This window comes from Calonectris borealis, chromosome 2 (genome assembly GCF_964195595.1).
Source record: "Calonectris borealis chromosome 2, bCalBor7.hap1.2, whole genome shotgun sequence".
Lineage (NCBI taxonomy): Eukaryota > Metazoa > Chordata > Aves > Procellariiformes > Procellariidae > Calonectris > Calonectris borealis.
The window spans coordinates 159,783,804-159,804,127 of NC_134313.1; the positions used below are offsets into that span (position 1 = coordinate 159,783,804).

Here is a 20,324-nt window from a genome sequence, read left to right on the forward strand (position 1 = left end):
CCGAACCCCAAGGTAACAAGTACTTGACGGTAGGTATGTTTTCCAGTGCTCTTTCTGATTCTGTAAAGCTGATCTTTGTTTGATGAATAGCTTAAATATAACTTGTAATTTGATTAGCATAATTAGCAGCGAAATGAATGTTTGGTTGTTTCGGGGGTAAAACTCTTTTCTCCTCCCAGCCTTCAGGTTCTGATTAGCTGATGTTGTTGTTTACAGGGAACATCTGGACCAGATCCCACCACAGTGTATGTTGATATGAGGGCACTGAGGCATGACAGGTCGGAACCACCTTTTTCTTTTTCTCTACACGCCATTAACAAGGTTTCTAGAAAGAGAGCTACTTCAACCACCTCCCACTCCCTGAAAACCTTTGTTATCCTCATAAATAATTTGTGCTAACTCCTACCAGTGAGCAGACATAGACATTTTTATTAGGTGGTTAGTTAATTTTACCATTGATAAAACTGAAGCATCCAACATAGCTGTTGCAAAGACTAACAAAATTCCCTGCTTTTATTGCATTCAGGGTTTCATGACACTTGTTTCAGGTGGTGCAGCCTAGCCAGTCCCTAAGAAATGGAGTCCCGTTGGGCCTCTTTTAGCTTCATGGGGATGTTTCTCCTGGGTTGGCAACTGATAGCCAGCGGGGAGACCATGGGGGGATTTTGCTGTGATTCTTAATGCTGCAGGACTATGAGGGAGTGGATTATTGACTTTAGCCATTGTGAGCAACCACATTCTGTAACTGTGGGCATTTTCTAGTTCTGTCTGTAATGTTAGATACATACACAGAAAGCGAGAACTAAAATTTACCACTAGTGGTATTAAGGAGATGTCTGAAATCTGGTTGGAGGGAAACTTGTAATTTTATGTGTGATTTTAGGAAATACCCATGCACATATATTTCAGTTTTCCAATACTCTGGTCAAAAGGCTAGCAGGTAGTCTCTTTACAAAATTTTAACAAAATGAAAAGCTTTCTATTAACTCTGGAAAAGATGAACATTTAATTGACAGTGTCCACCAGCCCTAGTACCTTAAAAAAACATTATCCAAATAGGCCTTTTTTTTCCCTTTTTTTTGTTCTTTTTCTTTCATCCTTCTTAAAAGCTTAAGAGAGAATTTGTTCCCCTTAGGTGAATACCAACTTTGGCTATATCAAAGTGCCCGGCTCAGCTTGCAGGGTGCACGCCTCAGGGCACTGCAGGCCCAAATTACCCTCTGGATAGTTAGGTCAGATACACATATAGATATTTTCTTGTAGACATGGAGTTTGGCAGGTGGAAGAACGAAACCGCAAGATACTTGACTCTCTCACCATTTCTTTACTCCTTTTGCACACAACGTAACCAACAGTAATACTCATGTTTGATCCATCCTTTGGGATGCTACTGTCTGCATGACCAAGCCATAGAAAACTTGATCTTCCTGGCCCAGGAACTATGGTACTGTGTAGACACAGTCCATGCTCATACTCAACCCAGAGAAAAAAAAAGGCCTTTTTTTTTAAAAAAGGTGTTATCGTTATGTGAGCTTACCCTCTCTGCATTGCACTTTTGAAAGGAGATTTACTTGAGAAGTTGAACGATTTATGCTGTAAAAAAGAAATGAGAAGTGAAGCATTTCTTTACTTAAGAGCAGAGCAAACACTGTGACCAGGACAGATCTCATCCAGCCAAAGTGGTCTCCTAGGCTCCTTCTGCGGTCCCTGGAGAGGCACGCACATCACAGTGTGCCGCAGCTATCTTAGACATGCACCAGCATGGCATGAATTGACCTTTAAGGTACATTTCTTTCTGTATTGATGAGGAAGGGAGCTTACATGACTAATTTTGGAAATCAAATGTTTATTTTTTAAAAGGCACAGTAAGCTGAGACTTACTTATGCATAGCGTTTGCTCTAATCTCAAAGCTCTGAAATGGTTGAAGTTAAGTTGAACACAATGTAGATAGATAGATACATGTAAGCATCATTCAAGTGCAGGAGAAAGAGCTAATGAATCATGAAAAATAAAGTTGTAGCTATAGAGGGGAAAGGAAAAAGCAAATTAGATTAATTCCTTATTTGGAATTATTTTTTCTGAGAGGAGAAAGAAATTTATAGAATATTCATTGGAAGGGAAGTATATAGAAACAAATATATATAGAAAGGGAACATAACATTCACACTTACTTAATAAAAATTAACTATATATAATAAAAATAAATTTGTATATATTTATATAGAGGAAATAGGAGCTACTGTTCATAAAAGCTGCATAAACCATGGGTATAGTATTTCACTGCCTTAGCATGTCTTTGAGAAGTAGGCATCGTTACCAAGATCAGACTTTGCAGTGTATTAATTTATATTTAGTGACTAGTTCTACATGAAAGATGATCTTTAAAGTTGGGTTCTCAGATTGTGGTAATGTAGATTTTAATTTGATCGATTAAAGCTGTGCCTCATTTACTCAATCCTGTGGAATTTAGAATTAGATTCATGGGTCATAAATTAGGGGAGAAAACAACTTTATTTGACATAGTCTCTTCACACTTGCTGTTTCTAACCATGTTAGTGGAACCGAATGTCGCTATTGCTTGACAGTAACTGAAAGATTGCTGCACATAGCTGTGAGACGGTATAGTAACAACCCACCGAGTCTTTGCAGGTCAGCCAGTCACCCAACAATATGAAAAATTTACACTTTACACTTAATGTGAGAAAACTTTTTTCATATTTCATATTTTAGAAGATATTTTCCAGAATTTGAAAAAGACTGAACGTCATTAGTATTTTTTTCTTGGCATGGTAACACTTTCTAATTGCTGCAAAAAGCAGCTGTAGTTCATCTCTTTGAGATTATTCAAATCCTATTCACATGTATAAAAATTAATAATCAGTTTGAATACAACTATTTCAAGCTCATCCAGTAATTATGTGTTTGCACACTTCACAGCTTATGAAAATGTGGTTGTTTGATAGGAGTTTAGATCAAAATACTTGTGCTACGTACAATTTGGGTAGAGATCTAGGGGTGGTCGATTGACCAAGCTAGACATTTCCTCCCAGCTCTCACTGGATTTGGATCGTTTGCTTCTTAGGTCAGGTTGGAGGTTCTCAGACACCTTTTTGTGTGTGCCTCTGTGTGGTTTTGAGCCACCAGCCCACTGGTTTAGCTGCTAGGACTCTGCAGCTCTGGCATAGTTGCCAGCTGAGGGAAATGGCTGGGACTGGGCTCACCTGGAGGTTCAGGAAACTTGTGCCAAGGGGTGCAACCACTCGGTCACTAGCTGGCATCAGTTACGATACTGGAAAAAGGCTTGATTGCCTAGCTCTGAGCATCTAGTGCAGCTTTAGATGCTACAGCTACTCCAGCAGGGTCTCCCATAGAGCTCATGTTGTATTTGCTAGCACTAATGAGATGTCCCAGGCACCCTGTGCTGTCTCAAATGGCATTAGACACCTCTTTTTGGAAACTGAGTAACATCCTAGTAGCTCTGGCTTGCTCTTGGTGACTATACATCAGTATTGTTGTACTCAGCATCTCATTGATTTTTTAAAAATCAGAGTGTCCTCAGGATGGCCACGAAAGAGTGAGCAAAGACAGGCAAGTCCCACCTAGGCTGTTTAATAAAAAAACAGAAGACTCCTGAGTTGGCACCAAGTGGTTGATACGCCCCTGCACTGCAGTGCAATGCAGTTTAGAGAGGTTAACTCAGATCCAAAAGGCAAAATAGGTGGATTAATGCTTCACCGTGCATGGGCTGGCCTCACGGCAGGCTCGCTGGCACGGCACGGCTGGTCCCAGTTGCTGACTCACTGTGCAACTCATGTAGGTGTGCCCGCATGCGTCTGCAGGGAGGGCAGATGCAACAAAACTCCAGGCGTGAGCACCATGTCGGGTCGTGGGCTGCATCTCTCTGCCGCTGCCTCTGGGAAAACAACTTTACCACCCCCCCCCCCAAAAAAAAAAAAAAAAAGAAATAGAATATATTCATATTCTTGTCCCGCCGTCTAAACTGCTGGTCTTCAGATCACTCGGTCATCATTTTAGATCACTTATGTTCTCCTCAGAAAGCATTCAGGTGTTTAAGCACAAGATACCTAAATATGCTAAAAGCTGAGAAGTGCTTGGAAGATAAAAATGAGAGAGAGATCATTTTCTCATCATACCAAAACACCATATACTTGAAAGATGTTGGCTTTTATAACACTTACATGCTTTTGTAGCAGTAAAAATGTAAATTTAAAGCCCAAGCATCCCTTTTATCCAGGATGCTCTAAAACAATATGTACATGTGTTTATAAAATTAAAAATGTCCAACAAAAAAATGCATCTCTGATATTAGCATAAAAATTTCACAGCCTCCTCATCCTTAACAGCAGGTTAGTTCTTGGTAGAAAAATTATTTATTGGCAAAACAAGCCACTTCATCAAACTGAGAATAGTCCTCATGTGTATTCCAAAATAAATCTTCCTTTCACATAGACAGGGCAAAAATATTTTTTAAGTGTTCAGGAGGTCAGGCTGCATTTTCAAATGTTTCAAATATTTGCAAATATTCTAAAGCATGGATTTTTTAGAATCATTCAAAACTTTTCAAAATGTTACTGTTTTAACCTGCTAGTTTAAATTTTGAAACTACCTTAAATTTGAAACTAAGCTGGTATGAATAAGAAATAAAATATCATGAAAAATGTTGAAATATTTTGACTGCTTTGAATTTTTGCTCAAATTTTTAACATAGGAATGTCTTTTCTGTGTTTCTGTATCTTTGATATTTAAAATGTTGCATAGAGGATTTCCTCACAAGTTTTAATTAGTGAGCTGAAGGATCCATCTGGTGATGGCTGAGGGAGATCATTGGTCTTCTCCTAAAGTTGAAACTTCCTACAAATCCTGTAAAGATAAACAGCCCCTTGCATCCTGATACTCTTTTCTATAGAAAAACCTTATCCATAAAGAAAAAAAGATTATGAAAATCACTGCCCTGCCCTAAGTGGGGCAAGGAAAGATCTGCTTTGATACCAGAGTTTATTTTAAAAGGATGAAAAAGTAAAAGGAAACAAATTCAGTGCAATCTATGTCTGCCTCCAAAAGCAGGTAAAAATGTCACCAGTCTTCTTGTTCAGTAGCAGGTAGTGGCAATTTATGAGCTCTGATGGAGTGCAGGCTTAGACTTCTAGGGGGAGAGAGCCACTAATTAAGTCATATCTGCACTGATGAAGATTTTGATATCATTTTGCATGCCTTTGTAATAAACAGTTTCCCCTTATTTTGACTACAAATTGTATTTAAGCTGATCATTGAACTACATCCACATTTTGTACCAAACTGGGCAAGAATGAAGACTTTCAACCAGTGTTAGTAAACACTGTTCTCAGTTTTATTTGATGCCGTCTCTAGTTTCATATATGCAGGCATCCTTACCCCTCATATCCTTCTGATCCTGTCTTTCAATTCTAGCATTCCCTTTGGTGAAATAATAGGTGCATTAAATGATCATTTAAATTATTCAATTTCATGTGGTTAAGTCTGGTTTTTTTTCAGTAGGGTTAGAAAAATGGAGAATTTAATTTATTAAGCCCTTTTGTGGTTTACTAGATTTCCTTTTGAGCCACACACAATGGTGAGCTGCTTGAATAGTTTCGGTCACAGAGATGGTGAGGCAGCTGGCACCAAAGAGGAACCAAATCCAGATGTAGGGTATTGCCAAATAGACTAGAAGCACCAAGATGTATTTGGGTTCCAGTTATTAATTTTTTAGTCTGGCTATTATTCAATGTGTGACTTGTGGTATCCGTAGAGTCTCATCGAAAGACTCCCACTCTGTCATTAGAACAATTATTTTAATCTGATTACCCTCTGTTCTTATTAAACAAGCAGTTTGTGGAGCTGTACAAATAGATGTCTTCTCTTCTTATGTGGTCACTGACATCTTCTTGGAGTGATGCAAATTAGTGTATCTCTTAAAAAGAAGTGACCCTTGTACATACTTATGTCATTAGCAGACTCGATTTCTTAGGAAGTCATTTGTATGTTGTGCTAAATCTTATTTTTCGTTTTGGACTTAAGGGGTATTCAGAGATCTCTGAACTTCCATCAGACTTGCTCAGACATTGTCTCCTTGACAAAGATGATTTCGAAACATGGAAATTCTGAATCTCATTCCCCAAGAAAAGAAGGGAACACTTGTAGCATTTCAAAGATATGTAAAAACAGTTACTTAGGATTTATTTTTATAGATTGCGTATACGCTGAGCCCAGTCTCAAATGCAGGCTCTGTCAAAAGGAATCAGTTAAGGCTTTGGCTTCATTTTAATATATTCCAACATTTTAGACTTCATGCAGGAAAAGTAAAATAGCCTTTTATTCTGGCTGTCAAGTGTTTATCCTTCTCCTCCATATTGTACTGAAACTTTCATGTTGTGTATACATTGTTTTGGGTAATACCAAGCGACAAAGCCATGAGAGCTTTTTTTCTAATTCTCAAACACTTCTACTCCATCTACCTTGAAAAATACTCTTATTATAGAGTTACCAGCCAAAAGACCTACTTAGCTAAATTATTATCTAAGCTATAGCTGCAGCAGTGCTCTGTAGCACAGTCACGGCATGGAGGATAACCATCTTATAGTCCCATAGTAGGGAAAAGAGACTGGGGGGGAGATATGTCAGAAGGAGACATGCTAATGCAAGTGACAGTAAAATAGTTACCTTTTGGAAAAGTTCAATTGATTAATCATACTTGAAAACCATTTGCCAATGGTAGCAAAAGATAAACTTTGAAGAGTGCTCCCTGATGCGCTAGGGAGCACTGCTTTTTCCAGCTCTTGTAATGGCTTACAGCGTACAGAGCCCAGTCGCAGGTTACAGAAATTCCCAGTCCTCAATTATTCACTCTGTGTGGGATCCAAAGGGGTAATTAAAATCTATTATTGCCTCCTTTGACACCCAGCCACCTTTTCCCTTGCAGTGAGATTCAATAGGTAAAGCGTGTAGAATATTTTGAGGTTTGAAATGCTATATACCTGGTGAACCATTCAAAACATAGACCTCGCCAGTCATCGGCCTCAGAAAGCCACCAGTGCTTTATACGCAATAAGCTCATTTACAAATTGAATAGTCGAGTACCACCTCCGGCAGTGCCATTCTGGTCATCCCGAGCTTCGAGGATCTTCTCATATGGGTGGCTCCAATTCTAAGTTTCACACATCACCCATGTTTTTTTTTTTTTAGATTGGCTGTTGCTTTGGCTGTTTGGAGTTTTTTCTGTTATCGCAGAAACAAGTGAAGTCAGTAGAAGAGGTAACTCAGTTGAGAGGAGGAGGGGTTGAGGTCTTTAAAATAAAACCTAAGTCCCTCAAAGTTTTAAGTATGATAAGTAACGATGCAGTTTGATTTTGAGGAGTCTTTGTAGAAACATCTGGCTTTTAGGCATTTGCCCATTAACTTGCAGAATCTCATTAGTGAGTTTAAGCTGTCTGTCACGGTACTGGCAAAACCCTCCTCGTTCTTCATGGTTTTGCTCAGGAGAAGATACAGCCTGGCCTTTTAGCGGCATTGTGTGTTTGTTTCAGCAAACGCTGCTGTCTCAAAAATCCCCTTGGCACTGTATCCAATCTATGGGAAACAAATCTCCCAGAAAGAAAAGTTAATTCGGGCTGATAAGCATCATATCAACACTTCCAATTCTGACTTAGAGAAGTCCTGGTCTGTCTAGAGTGGAGGAAAGGTTCTTTCTTACTGTTCCTGCCTGCGTTGGGGGACAAACCAAGAGACTTGTTCAGCCTCTGTGCGCTGGATAGTCAGTGATTAGGAATAAAGCTGACGACCTGGGAAACTGAAGAGGAGCAAATACCGTCTAAGGGATTGCACTGTTTATGTATGAGGCTCCAGAGTTATAACAAAATTTGTGAATGTACCTATTTTAAGAGCTTTGAAAGATGCTTCATGTTTCCAAGCGTAAAGCAACTTCTGTTGCAGGGCAGGAGGAAGGGACAAACATCCAATAACTCTCAGATGGGAAGTCACCCCCTCTTTCCCAATCAGTCTCAGCTGTGAGGCTAAACTAGGGGGAGGGGAGCCCTACAAAGCTATTTCTGTGCTTTCTAGGGCAAGATTACTAGCTCTTGAAGTATTTCCTCCCTTGAAATACTTCCTTGATAAAGTCATCTTCAAGGGATCAGAATATTATGATTTTAGTGGAACAGGACAATAAGAGTTGGCTCTAAATGTGGTTTTTGAAGAAGGATGTGGTTTAGCATACTTTAACTACAAATCAAGAAATTCCAGTTATATTTCCCTGGAGGGCTTAGGGGAAAGAGAATACTGTCATGTATACCAGGTAAGACGAAGACAAAGGGAAAACAAAAAGCCGTAGCTTTCCAGGAGAGGAGGTGTACTGCAGTTGTACATTTGTGTAATTGTTTGCAAGTGCCATTTGCATGTGATTCTTCAAACATGAGTAAAAGAACTAGATGGAAAACAAACAAATTTTTGTTTGTTTTTACAAACCAGTTTTGAATTTCTCAATAATTCTCCACTTATTAAAATGCACCAACATTTTTATTCCTGAAGAATGTATGATGCTGTTAAAAAAAAGGGATTTCCCATTTCAGAGTATTCTGAGCTTCTTTGGTGTTACAGGTCCTTCTCTTTCGATCATGCTCCTTACAGAAGCTGGGAATTGATAAAGCAAGCTGGCTGCTCACATTTCTGAGGAAGATTTATTAAAAATTCTTCCTTTTTTTTCTGTGTAAGCCATACTAATTTCTTTATCTCTCCCAGAGACCATGAGTCTAACCATACAGTTACAGGAATGTCTTAAGAAAACGGAATTTTCATTCTTCCATTTTCTTTACAGATAAAATGTATCATGTATTTGATTTTTACAGATAGTATATTCTGAAGCATAATTTGCTTTGTTTCCCTCATTTTGGTATATACTACTAAACAGTGATTCTTTAAAAATGCCAAGAGTGATCAACATAGATAACATTTACTGTTTCAGTAGTGGAGGAAAAAGTGCTGCTTTCCCATCCTGCTACCTTAGAGTGCATTTCACAATAGAGACATCTGCTTTGGAAGTAGTAGAAAACTACTTAATAAATATATGTAAAATTTGGAGCGAGCCTTTGTAGCTTCTCCAGACAGAGCCACAGACTGTGGTGTGCTATAAGAGATGGAGCTTCCTAAGTGCTTTCCATCCCTCTTCCCTTTCCCCTCTTCTCTTGCCAGTGTTTGCGGGAGGACAGGGCCTTTGCTGTCCCATACACTGACCGTTTTTTGCGACAGATAATTCAGCGGAGGGTGCTGTGCTGGCGGTTCCCCCTGGGAAGTGGGCTCTGTCACCTTTGGGACCCCCTCCAGCTTTGTTAGCCTCAGGCACTCGTTTGGCTCCTGTCATCAGTGGATTCTCTGGCTGTAGGAATACTGAATGGTTAGGGTTGGGAAGGGGAGCTCTGAAAAACAGTAAAAACATCTTATATTTATATAAGGATCCGTCACTAACTTGGTTAGAGATGTAATATCCTCTTAAATGGCTCTCTTCAATAGCTCTTAATATGTTGCTTGAAGCCTCACGTACCCTTCTTAATATTGTGTATGCTAGAAGTGTCTGTTTGCAGAAGATGAGCTTGCTTACGTGAAGAGTCTTCTGAAGCTCAGCCAGGGTTCCCAATAAGTCTCCTGTGAAAAGGACAGTGCCTTTTCAGCGCCTTCAGGTGTACAAGGGACTGCTGCTCGTGTCACCACTGACCTTTTCTTCAGAGTGGTAATCTGCAGTTCTAATTCAACTGAAAAAATAGCTCCGTGTGTTGAAGTGTTCCATGCACAGGAAATGTCACTGGTGGTTGTTAAGGAAAGGGAACTTTCTGCAAGTTCTTCCCCAAAGATGCAGGGTGAGTCAGTTGGTGGTGTGAATTTTGAAGGTTGTCACAAGATAAGGGGGCAGGTGAAAGAGAATGACTTGATTTCAGAAGTTCCACCTTTGATTACATTGTGTGAATGTAGACTATGAATATTGCATTGGGGAAACTAAAATTACTTCCATCATTTGTTAACAACAAATAAGCTAATTCGATTAGATGGGGATGTTTTCAGATCCCAAGTTTGTTATAATGAAAGTTTTCCCCATGTGTGGAGTCTCTTTTTCTCAATTAGAACTGGGAAGATAAAGGGTTACGAAATAGAAAAAGCATATTACATTAAACAGAATCATCAGATCACAGTTGTGATTATGAAAAGTACTGTAAAAACAATTGGTCATAAACACCGTGTCCTGGGAGGTTTGTAATCTAAATAAGAAGATACAGCTGAGAGCAGCATTATGTTTTTGCAATTATGAACCTGAAGCACAGAGAAAGGTGATGCTGTGCCTGATGGGGCACAGTAGGTGTGAGGTAGGGCCAGGAGGGAGGCCAAATTCTCCGGAGTCCCGGTCCACTGCATTCACTTGAAATAGTTGTGTATTGTGCTTTACACCGTGTGCAAAGTTAATTCAAACACATTTAATGTAGTAGTTCACGAATAATGAAAGCTGAACATTTTGAAGTACTCCATGGTTCAAAACAGACATAAATATGGCTTAGTTTTTTTACATATTACCATAGTCTTATATGATAAAATTGCTATTACTTTTTTAATCTCTGAAGCTTTGAATATTCCCTTCCTGAACCAGATTTTTTGCCTCATTTTGATCCCTTTGCACCTTTCTAAACTGTCTTAAATCCTTGTGTAACCTTTTCTGCTTCTTTCTTCAGCTATCTAAAGGATTGGAAGCTGTTTGCTTTTGACCTCAGGGAATTTGGGACATGAAGTGTAATTTAGGTTTATAGTGAAGAAAAGTCTTTACATTAAAGGAAGTGATTTAGTGCACATTCTTTAACTGAACTTGTTGATTATCGAATTAACAGGACTAAAATATGTCCTAGACATATAGAAGATTTAATAGTTGTTCATTTTATTGGCTAAAGTTTGCCTCAATCCAAAACTCCCTTTTTCAGTCTCAAATCTGAATTTGTCATGTGATGGGAGGAAAACTGCTCTGAGGAAACCAGGATGATGCAGGAAAACTCTTCTTCATTATCTAGATTTTCCCTTCAGCCTAAGTATTCAGCTATGCCATTTTCCTACTTTTCTGATCTGGCTCTTTGAACTGGGTATGTCATTTTGGAAGGCAGACCTTACGTTCTTTGACCCGTTTTTGGTAGAATGAGCTCATTGACGTGTAAATTCTGGTATAGTTTATGAGAAATATTTTATTATTTGAGTAAAGAGAAGATGCACTGAAAGCCCTGAGTGTCAAAGAGCCCTGACCCCAGTCCAGGATCCCACTGTTACCTACAGTGCCCATCTTTCCTCTAACTATAGAAAATCAGAACAGGCTGCATCAGCCCTTTCCCTCCATCAGTCTTACCCAGGCACCATCTCAACATCAGGCAGTGATATATATCTGAAAGGCGTTGATGATGGCAATAGTTCCTAGCCATTTGAGTCAGAACAGGGGAATCACGGTGCTGTGGATATAGCTACACGAAAGCATATGTGCTCTCTGGCATTAAATGCCTTACAATTAGATTTTGGTTAAAATTTCTAATGAATTAGGTGGTTGTCTTTTTTCACCAGAAAAGACCGTTGTGTTGAAATCAGAAGAGTCAGTTTTGACAGACCTTTTTCAGCTTAAGGAAAAAGACAGAATTCTCAAAGTGGTTAAAACACCCTACTTTAACTTTAGAATTTTTGCTCATGATGGCGGTCAAAGCATTTTCAGTTTGGAGAGTTAATTAACTTACATTTCAAAACAAAACAAAAAAACTGGAACACTAAACATAAATAACCTCTTTTTCTGACCTGCAACATTTTTTTTCAGATTCTGTTTACAGCTTCTTTCCATATTTCACTTTTTTGCTCCAGTTTAATACACAAAAATTTTCAAAACATCAATTTCTTGCAGGAGAAGAAAATACCCACTTTTTCCCCAAAAGCTCAACTTCTAATGTAAGATGACAGTCAGCAGGAAAACTTAAGAAATAGGGCTGGGATGAAACCAAAGAGACCATCAGTTGTTTCTTTCTGCCACGAAAAGGCTATGGGCAAGGAGGGGACTTAACTACAGTTTATTTTTGATATATATTAGGCTATATGTGCATCACATCCTATCTGGTTTCCTCTAGGTTTTGTTGCTGAAGGTTTTCAAGAGTGGCAGCATCCCAAAACAGCTTCTGAAAGAAATTAGTGTGCAAAATAGCTGGTATTAAAGAGACCGAAAAGCTGGACTTCCAAGCTGGCATGACTGCAAAGTGACACGGTGTGAGAACAGACTGCTCAAGGCAGGAGGAAGGGTCAGTAGGGAGGCAGGGAGATAAGAGCTCGAGATGATGAAGGTGCAGCACTTCAGTGCGCAAGCCTGGCTCACAGCAGAAGGTCCTGGCACGCTGGCAAGGAGGAGGAAGGCAGTTACCATGGCTCAGCTTGTGGGAATGGCTATAAAGGAAAGAAGAAAGTTCAAGATGTGGGGTTTGGCCAAGTGTTAGGGTAAAAGGCAAACCCTTTAGCTGAGTTGTATTTAAAAAGAAAGGGGAGAGTGGGAAAAACTCCTTTGAATTGGACGTGGAGAGCTAGTTAGAAATAACAAGAGGAAGCTAAGAATGGTTCGTGCCAAGCATCGCAGAGTAAAAAGGTTCTTGACTATGAAATACATTCAGCTGAGAAATAAACTCTGAAGGGAAGTGGAAGAAGCCCCATCATCTGAAATACTGTAACAGGAGTAGACAAAGCACTTGAAAGTGCGCTGCAGGGAACAGTCTTTTTTTGGCAGGGAGCGAGACTTGGATGACCTCAGAGCTTCTTTCCATCTCTATTAGAATCACAGAATCCAAAGTCTTTCTCAGAGCAACAGCACAGCCGGCTTTGAAGGTTTGCCCAGTTTTGGCATCGCAACGCTGGTTAGTACCACTCTGCACGCTCCAGCCCCTACAGATTCCCAAAGCAATAGTTAATAGCTCTGCTGACAAACACTCTGATTAGTGCAAAATAGCAGCAAGCTGTGGAATATATTTTGGAGAGTCTTCATCACCGAACGGACCAGATCTAAAAAGGAGCATAAACAATATTTGCAGTTTCATGTGAGATAGTTGGGCAGAAAGACATTGTTACTGTATTTCCATATCCCCTTTGCTGCACAGTGGTTACAGTGCCCAGTTAGTTATAGCTTGCCAGTTTTCATTCTGAAGTCACATGTCAGTCCTACTTTTCTATAGTAAGTGTTTGATTTAAAGGAGATGAAATCTGTCCAATGTATTAAATTGTAACAAGGAAAGAAGTTTATCACATACCAGTGTTGTAGCTGCATTCCCTATTAAATCCCAGTAGCCAGACTTCGAAACGTAGGCAGCTTTCTCAACTGTACAGCTCCAGTTAGAGATTTTTTTTAAGAAAAAAGACTAATTCTTAGGAACCAGTGAAAAAAAAAAGTCAAAGTTATACTCTCCTATACTATACTATGTAAATACTACACATTCATTGCGTATCATCATTGCTTATAGCTTTGTAACAGTGCAACGATTCTTAAACATCTTTTGCCTCTCCCCTCCAGTGAGGCCTTCTGGTGGGAGAGAAGCTCTGTGTCTGCCCTACATTGGGTCACTCATTTATGTTTTCCCTCTCAGCTTGGCTGCAAACCACCAGAAGGTGCAAAAGTAGCTTTCACGCCCAAGGGCAGCATTTTTCTCCCATCCACTTGACTTTCAGGCTCTTTGCCCAGGCTGGCTCTACTGCCACGTTCTCCTCTGCCCTTCCCAGCACGACTCAAAGGCAACAGAAAGCAGCGGGAAGGCTCTGTACTCACTCTGTAAGAGATTGTTTTCACTCCCAACAAAGAATGGCTGGACTTGCCCTTTCTAGACCTCTGCTGTCTGGGAGCACGTTACGATTATTTGTGAATTTGGAGAAGCTTTACTAACATTGTCCTAAGAAGGCTGTAAGGAGCCGTGGGTTTCTTTGCCAGCATCACCTGGGTAATTCAGAGGCGTTGTTTTTCAAGGGTCTGATGGGCCCTGGGCTCTGCCTTTCTACCTTGCCTGCCAGACCAGCCTTGGTAGTGATGCTGCTCACGCGAGAGGGAAGGCAAGAAGTTTTCAATCGTGTCTGCTGTCTGTGTTTGCCAGTGGAAAAATGGAAATCTCTTGGGGAAGAGTGGGAACAATTGAATTATTTTATGCTGAGGCACAGTAAAACTCATTTTAAAAATTATTGCCTAATGTCCATAATTTATTCACAGTACTAGTCCCAGTAGAGTTAATAAGACCATTATGCACTTAGTTAAGTTTGCACATAGGAGTCGGTAACATCAGAATCCAATGTTTTACTTCTATTTTTTTGAAATCTCTTTGTGGCAAAATATTTTTTATTATTTCTGAATTGTTAGAGGTTTAACAGCATGTTCCCAAATGGATTGTGAGCTTAGCAGAAACTTCTTAAAAAGGAGTCCAGTTTTTTGAGCGCCAAGAGGAAATGCCGTTTCTATCGCTGCCGTGATAACTCTGTAGGGATGTGAGGTGGAAAGCACAGAGTGGGAGAGGTTTAACAGAATTGGAAACTGAGAAATTGCACCTTCTGGATCGTCATGTGCTAAAAAATCAGACGAGGTTAAAGGAAATAGGTAGAGAAGGGAACTAGAAGAATACGCTCGTGGTAATAAGAACAAGGTGGGAAGCACAGATGCTGAAAGCAAAGAGGAAAGAGGTGGTCAGATTTATGAATGTTGATTCATATCCAGTAGTCACTTCATTGACTATTGAATGTATAGCTTTATTGTATGTGATTTCTGCTAGGCCTGGAGTTCAGCAATGCTTCACAGAGGCCTGTCAGTAACGGGAAGGGAGCAAAGGCCAGCAAGATCTCTGGGCAGCTGGACAGCTCTGACATACACTTTTCCTGCCCCAGAGGCTTTTTTGCTACTGTTATCCAAACTGAATTCTTTTTAAACCAATCTTAAATTCAAATAAAGTCCTTCCTGACCTTTGTTACACCATGACTCTTAGCAGTGCTTATGGCTGAGGTTCTTTAAATTGTCTCTTTTTTTTCTCTATTTGACAAATGTTGGTAAATAATAAATAAGATAACTCTTGTCTGTTAAAGGAGATACCAAGTGGTTGAGATGATGACTAGTTCTTCTAAGAACAGCTGCCTGTCTGCAAATACATATCTAAAGATTGGAGATGTCAGTTGTTTGGAAGAATTCAGTTAAAGGCATTTTCTATTTCTACGCTAATACGGATTTTACAGAACAAAGATATATTTATAAAAAGGCAGAAATATAGGCATTATTAACAACGGTTTTTTGCAATAGTTGATTCTGTTTCCATATGCACAGAGTTATTTTTAAAGCCTTTGCTGCATACTCCTAAATACCTATGACTTGCCTTGCCATTTGACCAGCAATGCAAGTGTGGCTTATGCAGGCATACCCTTTATCGAGTAGCATTAATTTAGCCTTGCATGTACCTACACCCTACAGCCAAGCTCCTGTGGCCTGGGTTTCTGCTGCCCCGTGTCTGTGTCCCTGGTTGGACAGACGGATGTTGTAGCTTCAATGCTTTTGCTGTGAATCCAGTGGAGGCCCTACTGCTCTTCAGCTGGTGGGAGGCTCAACAGAAGATGTTGTGGAAAACACGAACGCGTGTGCACACCTGTAACACAACAGAGGTTTAAGAGAGCAATACAGTGTAAAACAAGGGCAGTATAACATTAAAGGTAAAACACAGAAGTGGTGATTAGTGCTTCAGGCTCTGTCTGGGAGTTTTGTGGCAGCTGAACAAACGTTGAAAGGTGGTTCCTGTTATGCACCTTGTAGGAGAGCAGCTCCTGCAGCTGCCTAACCATGCCTGCTCCAGGCAGTGCCCCTTGTAGGGCACTTTACATCCTTTTCCTCTCAAAATGACTTGGAAAAGCAGTCTGAAATTGCTGGGTATTTGGGTTGTAGCTCTTTCTGTTAGTGCGAGGAACTGTTCACACTGATGTGCAGTGCCTCAGGGCTTAGCCCTGCCCCATCCATCAAGGTTGAGAGACTTCCCAGAACTGCGGATAAAACACTATTCACTATTCCTGCCTTGACCTCAGCAGTCCCAGCTTTTATAGAAGACTTTTGGAGCAAAGAAATAGTGAAAAAAAATCTTTTTCCATCTTCTTTATGTTTAGGGGCTGAACTTCCCAAAGCTTTGTTCTTCTCCAGAGAGACCTCTAGCTGAGGTCTCTCTGTATCTCATCCCTCCTTTCCCAAACGGAGCGCTGCGGTACTCTGTCTATAAAAAGACCTCAAAACAGTCCGAAAAAGATCTATCGTGACTGCTCCTAACAGACTGCAGTTTTATGATCCATTTAGCTGGATCCACTTCTCCACCCATCTACTCCTAGCTATGTCTTCCTCTCTTCTGATGTTTCATCTTTGCCTTTTACAGGGTTGATTTTTAGGCATCTTGTGTTGTTTTTTTTCTTTCTAATCACAGACCTGAGGAGAGGAAAGAGGTAAGAACAGCTCTTTTGACAGAAGTCTAGATTTAGCTTGGTTAAGTGGATTATGAAAAATGTTCAAGAGTGGGAAGTTTAAGGTTTTCATGGGCTGTTAGAACTTTTAAGTTATCATCTCACTTAGGATACAGGAATGCCTAGGTGTTACCAAATTTTCTTCACCATCTACTGGCTGAGATCATCAGCTCTTTCAAAGTCTCTTTCATTCTAACCTGCTGAGTACTTTTCTAAGGTTAAATGAGGAATTTTCTTCCAGACCATCATACCACTGAAGGAGAGCTGCCCTTTCTGCTCGTTTAGTGGGGAAATAAGTTATCTAAGAAAGGAAGAGAGAGGACCAGAAAGCCACACTCAGAGGAAGGGTCTGACCTCTGCAGTAATAACATTTTTCATTAAATGATTTTTTTTTAATATTAAAATGTTTATCAACCATTGTCCATTGAAAATAATTAAAAGATTGCAAATGCAGATTTGAAGCTGAGGCCAGGTTATGAGTTATTTCAATATGACTTTGATTTTAACTGTTAGCTACTCGTGGAATGCGGTTGCTCACTCAGCTCACATGCTTTTGTGTCTGTGCCCTGGCATTTATGATGTTCTTGTGGGAAATCAATATTTTAGGATCCTCTTGTTGTGAATAAATTTGTGCATGGAATTCCATTTACAAAAGTCTATCAAAAACAAATAAAAGGCACCAACTACATTTGGAGAATTTAATATTTAAGAAAACGTTCACACACATCTTTCTTTCATTATTTTCCCAGCCTTAAGTCTTGACTAAGTTTAAATATTGGGCCCGATTATGTTCTACAGGATATAAGCTTCATCTGTTCCAAAAATAACATTAATCTCTGCAACCATTAACCGTTCCTTTTAGAAACAATTGTTAATGAAAAGCAAATAAACGCAACTGTGTATTATGCATATTATTTTTACATGTATTTTACAGAGTTCGTTTAGTCGAAAGAGGATCTCCACATAGTTTGCCCCTCATGGAGTCAGGAAAAGTAAGTACTGAAAGAAGATTTAAGTGTACCTTTTATGGTAAATATTTTCAGTAAATTTCCATTTCTGTTCATTTTTACGTGAATGTAGTGAAGTGTTGAAGAAGGGTGTATCAACTGTGCAGACTGAAGACCTTTCTTTACTTGAGGTTACAGCACGATGGCAGTAACTGATGCATTACTGCTCTCTCAGAAGCTGTACCTCCCTCTTTCATGCAAAAAACACTTCCTTTTTTTATGCAAAAAGAAGGTATTTCATCCTCCGCATCTCGCTCTTGAAACAGCCAAAAAATGTGCCGCTAGTGAAGGCAGTTTCATTGATGTAGACTCACTCCAGTGAGAACTGGGCTGAGATTACCAATGCTGTACTCGTAGGCTACTGATCACCTGCAGAGGGACCGTCCCTGGTGGGTGGCAGCTGCGGGGACAGGGTGGGGACACAGGACCGGCACACAGAGATAGGGGTGCTGCTCTCACTTCTGTCCCATGGTGTCTGGCCACGCGCCGGTGACCGAGGTCTATGGCTGAGTGTGCTCTGCCTTTGGGAGAAAGGAGAGGTCCGTGGCTGCTGCGCTGAGCCACCGAGGCACTCCCTGCTCACTGGCTGCCCTTGATGCTGTGGATGCTCATCTGAAGCTTTCTAACCATAGCTTTGCAAACACTCACGGTCAGAGGATGCTCCCTTTTCTATCTTAGGGTTTAACATCTGCCCACCTCTGTAGTGGCTGAATGTCCATTACATTAAGTCCTTGGCAGGGCGTCGTTCTGGGAAGATTGCATGGTGCCTCTGGCTTTCTTTTTGTTTCAGGCCAAAGTTTCATGTGGCTAGCGTTTTTTTCTATTCTAGTATATACTCTCAGAGAGACTTGAGCCATTCGGTAGGATTTTTTATTGTAGGTGAACATTTGATTTCTGAGGAGTTTTTAATGATGGAACAGCTTTCACAAAGAGAAGAGGTTTTGTAGCATTTCCCAGGTATCTCAGAATTTATTACATCTATGGACTATTTTAATTTTTTATGTTATAAGTCCACTTTAACTTTTTAAGGATTGCTTCTAGTTTCTAATGAAAGTTTTTTGGGGACAAAGAGTCAGCATATGATTGCATAAGCCGATATCAGCTTTCTTACTGCCTCATGTTTTCTTTCAATAGATCCTCCCAGGAGTACGTATCATTATTGCTAATCCAGAAACAAAGGGACCCTTAGGAGATTCTCATCTTGGTGAGGTGAGTCATGAAAACTTAACCTTTGTATGCTGTGAACTAAATTGCAGAGATAAAGCTATCACCATGTATGCCAATGGTTTCCTATAATACGTCTTATCAAACGCCTGGTTAAGAAAATTGCGCATTCTGTAGATCTTTATAGTATATAAAGTGTGCAGCATGATATTTGTATCGTTATTAAAATTGTTAGTAACGTACTTGATAAATACTAAAAATAGCTCAAGTTTGTTAAAAAATTGAAAAAAATCTGCTTTTTCTAACTGTATTTTCTACTTGGTGCTTCACTAATTCTGATGGAAACGTACATGAAAAAATGTTTATTGATTAGTCTAATTTCAGCTAGATGGTTTTCTAGTTCTATTCTCTTTATAATCATTGTGCTTCAACGCACTGAAGTACTCTCATTAGCTGAGTTGCGCAAGGCTATATGTTTTTCCAATTTGTTTTACGGTTCTAGAGAGAGAAAAAAATGTTACTTTCAATGAGCAATTAAAGATCTAATTAATAAAATGAAGAATTTGCTTAGTCATAATTAAAACTACAATCTAATTTGTGAGATTCATCTGTAAGATTTCATTACTATGAAATCGTAAAGATTTCCATGATGCCTTGAGTTAGATGAAATGAATCCTTCTCCACAGGTGAAGGTCCCTGGCCCCATCCTTTAAAATAATCTGTCTGTCTGGGGTTCATAGAGGATGCCCTGCTGGAGTAAATACACTGAACCAGGAGCGGGGGCACTATGGAAAGAGCACTGTGGTCTATAGGCTCTTCTGAAAATTGCCATAACCAAGCAGACCTCAGAGCTCGCTGAGCTGTTCAGGGAGGCTGTGCAGGTCTTCGGCTAACCTGGGGCCGGAGGGCTGCCAGGCAGGTGTCCCCGCAGCCGTGCGTCCAGCGTCCCTCTCCCCCAGGCACGGCTCAGATCCGCACTCCGACTTCAGCGAGGTTAGATTGGGGTCTCTGTGCCTAAAACTGGGTGAGTTATGGGTTCAGAAACAGTGTTAAAAGGCATTATAGTGTTATCTAGCTATGACTAAAAATACTTGCATCAAGAATTTTCAATAATGCTTCATTCTGGAAAGCTACTTTAATTAATACCAGAATAATTGCTTTTAACTTAGATATGGGTTCACAGCACTCACAATGCCAGTGGGTATTTTACCATCTATGGAGATGAATCTTTGCAATCAGATCATTTTAATTCAAGACTCAGCTTTGGGGACACACAGACTATTTGGGCTCGAACTGGCTATCTGGGGTTCCTGAGAAGAACAGAACTTACAGATGCAAACGGAGGTAAGAGATTTCTCATCATCTAGGTCTATGCACATAATTTGGATTATTTTGAGGCTGAACTGTGTCTCTTGGCCCGCACCACCCGACATGTTCAATCTGTGAAACCTGTAGAACTGCAAAAAAGCCGTAGTTGAAATAATCAGAAAACAAAACAGAGGGCAAGATTTCCCTGCAGAAACAGATGCTTTTCCTTTGCTGTACCTCAGGTGCTATAAATCCCCCCCACCAGTGACTTTCTGGCACTGTTAATGTGCCAAATGCTTCAGCTTGAAAAATATGAA

At 40.0% G+C, this 20,324-nt stretch overlaps 1 protein-coding gene across 2 annotated transcripts in view; it reads left to right on the top strand.

Moving 5' to 3' along the window:
• Positions 1–20,324, top strand: part of DIP2C (disco interacting protein 2 homolog C) — a 327,128-nt gene that overhangs the window by 296,756 nt on the left and 10,048 nt on the right. For both annotated transcript variants that reach the window (XM_075144114.1, XM_075144116.1), the window contains 4 exons: positions 217–278; positions 17,463–17,520; positions 18,670–18,744; positions 19,869–20,043. In XM_075144114.1, the coding sequence (XP_075000215.1) occupies positions 217–278; positions 17,463–17,520; positions 18,670–18,744; positions 19,869–20,043 (370 nt within the window). The remainder of the gene's footprint in view (positions 1–216; positions 279–17,462; positions 17,521–18,669; positions 18,745–19,868; positions 20,044–20,324) is intronic.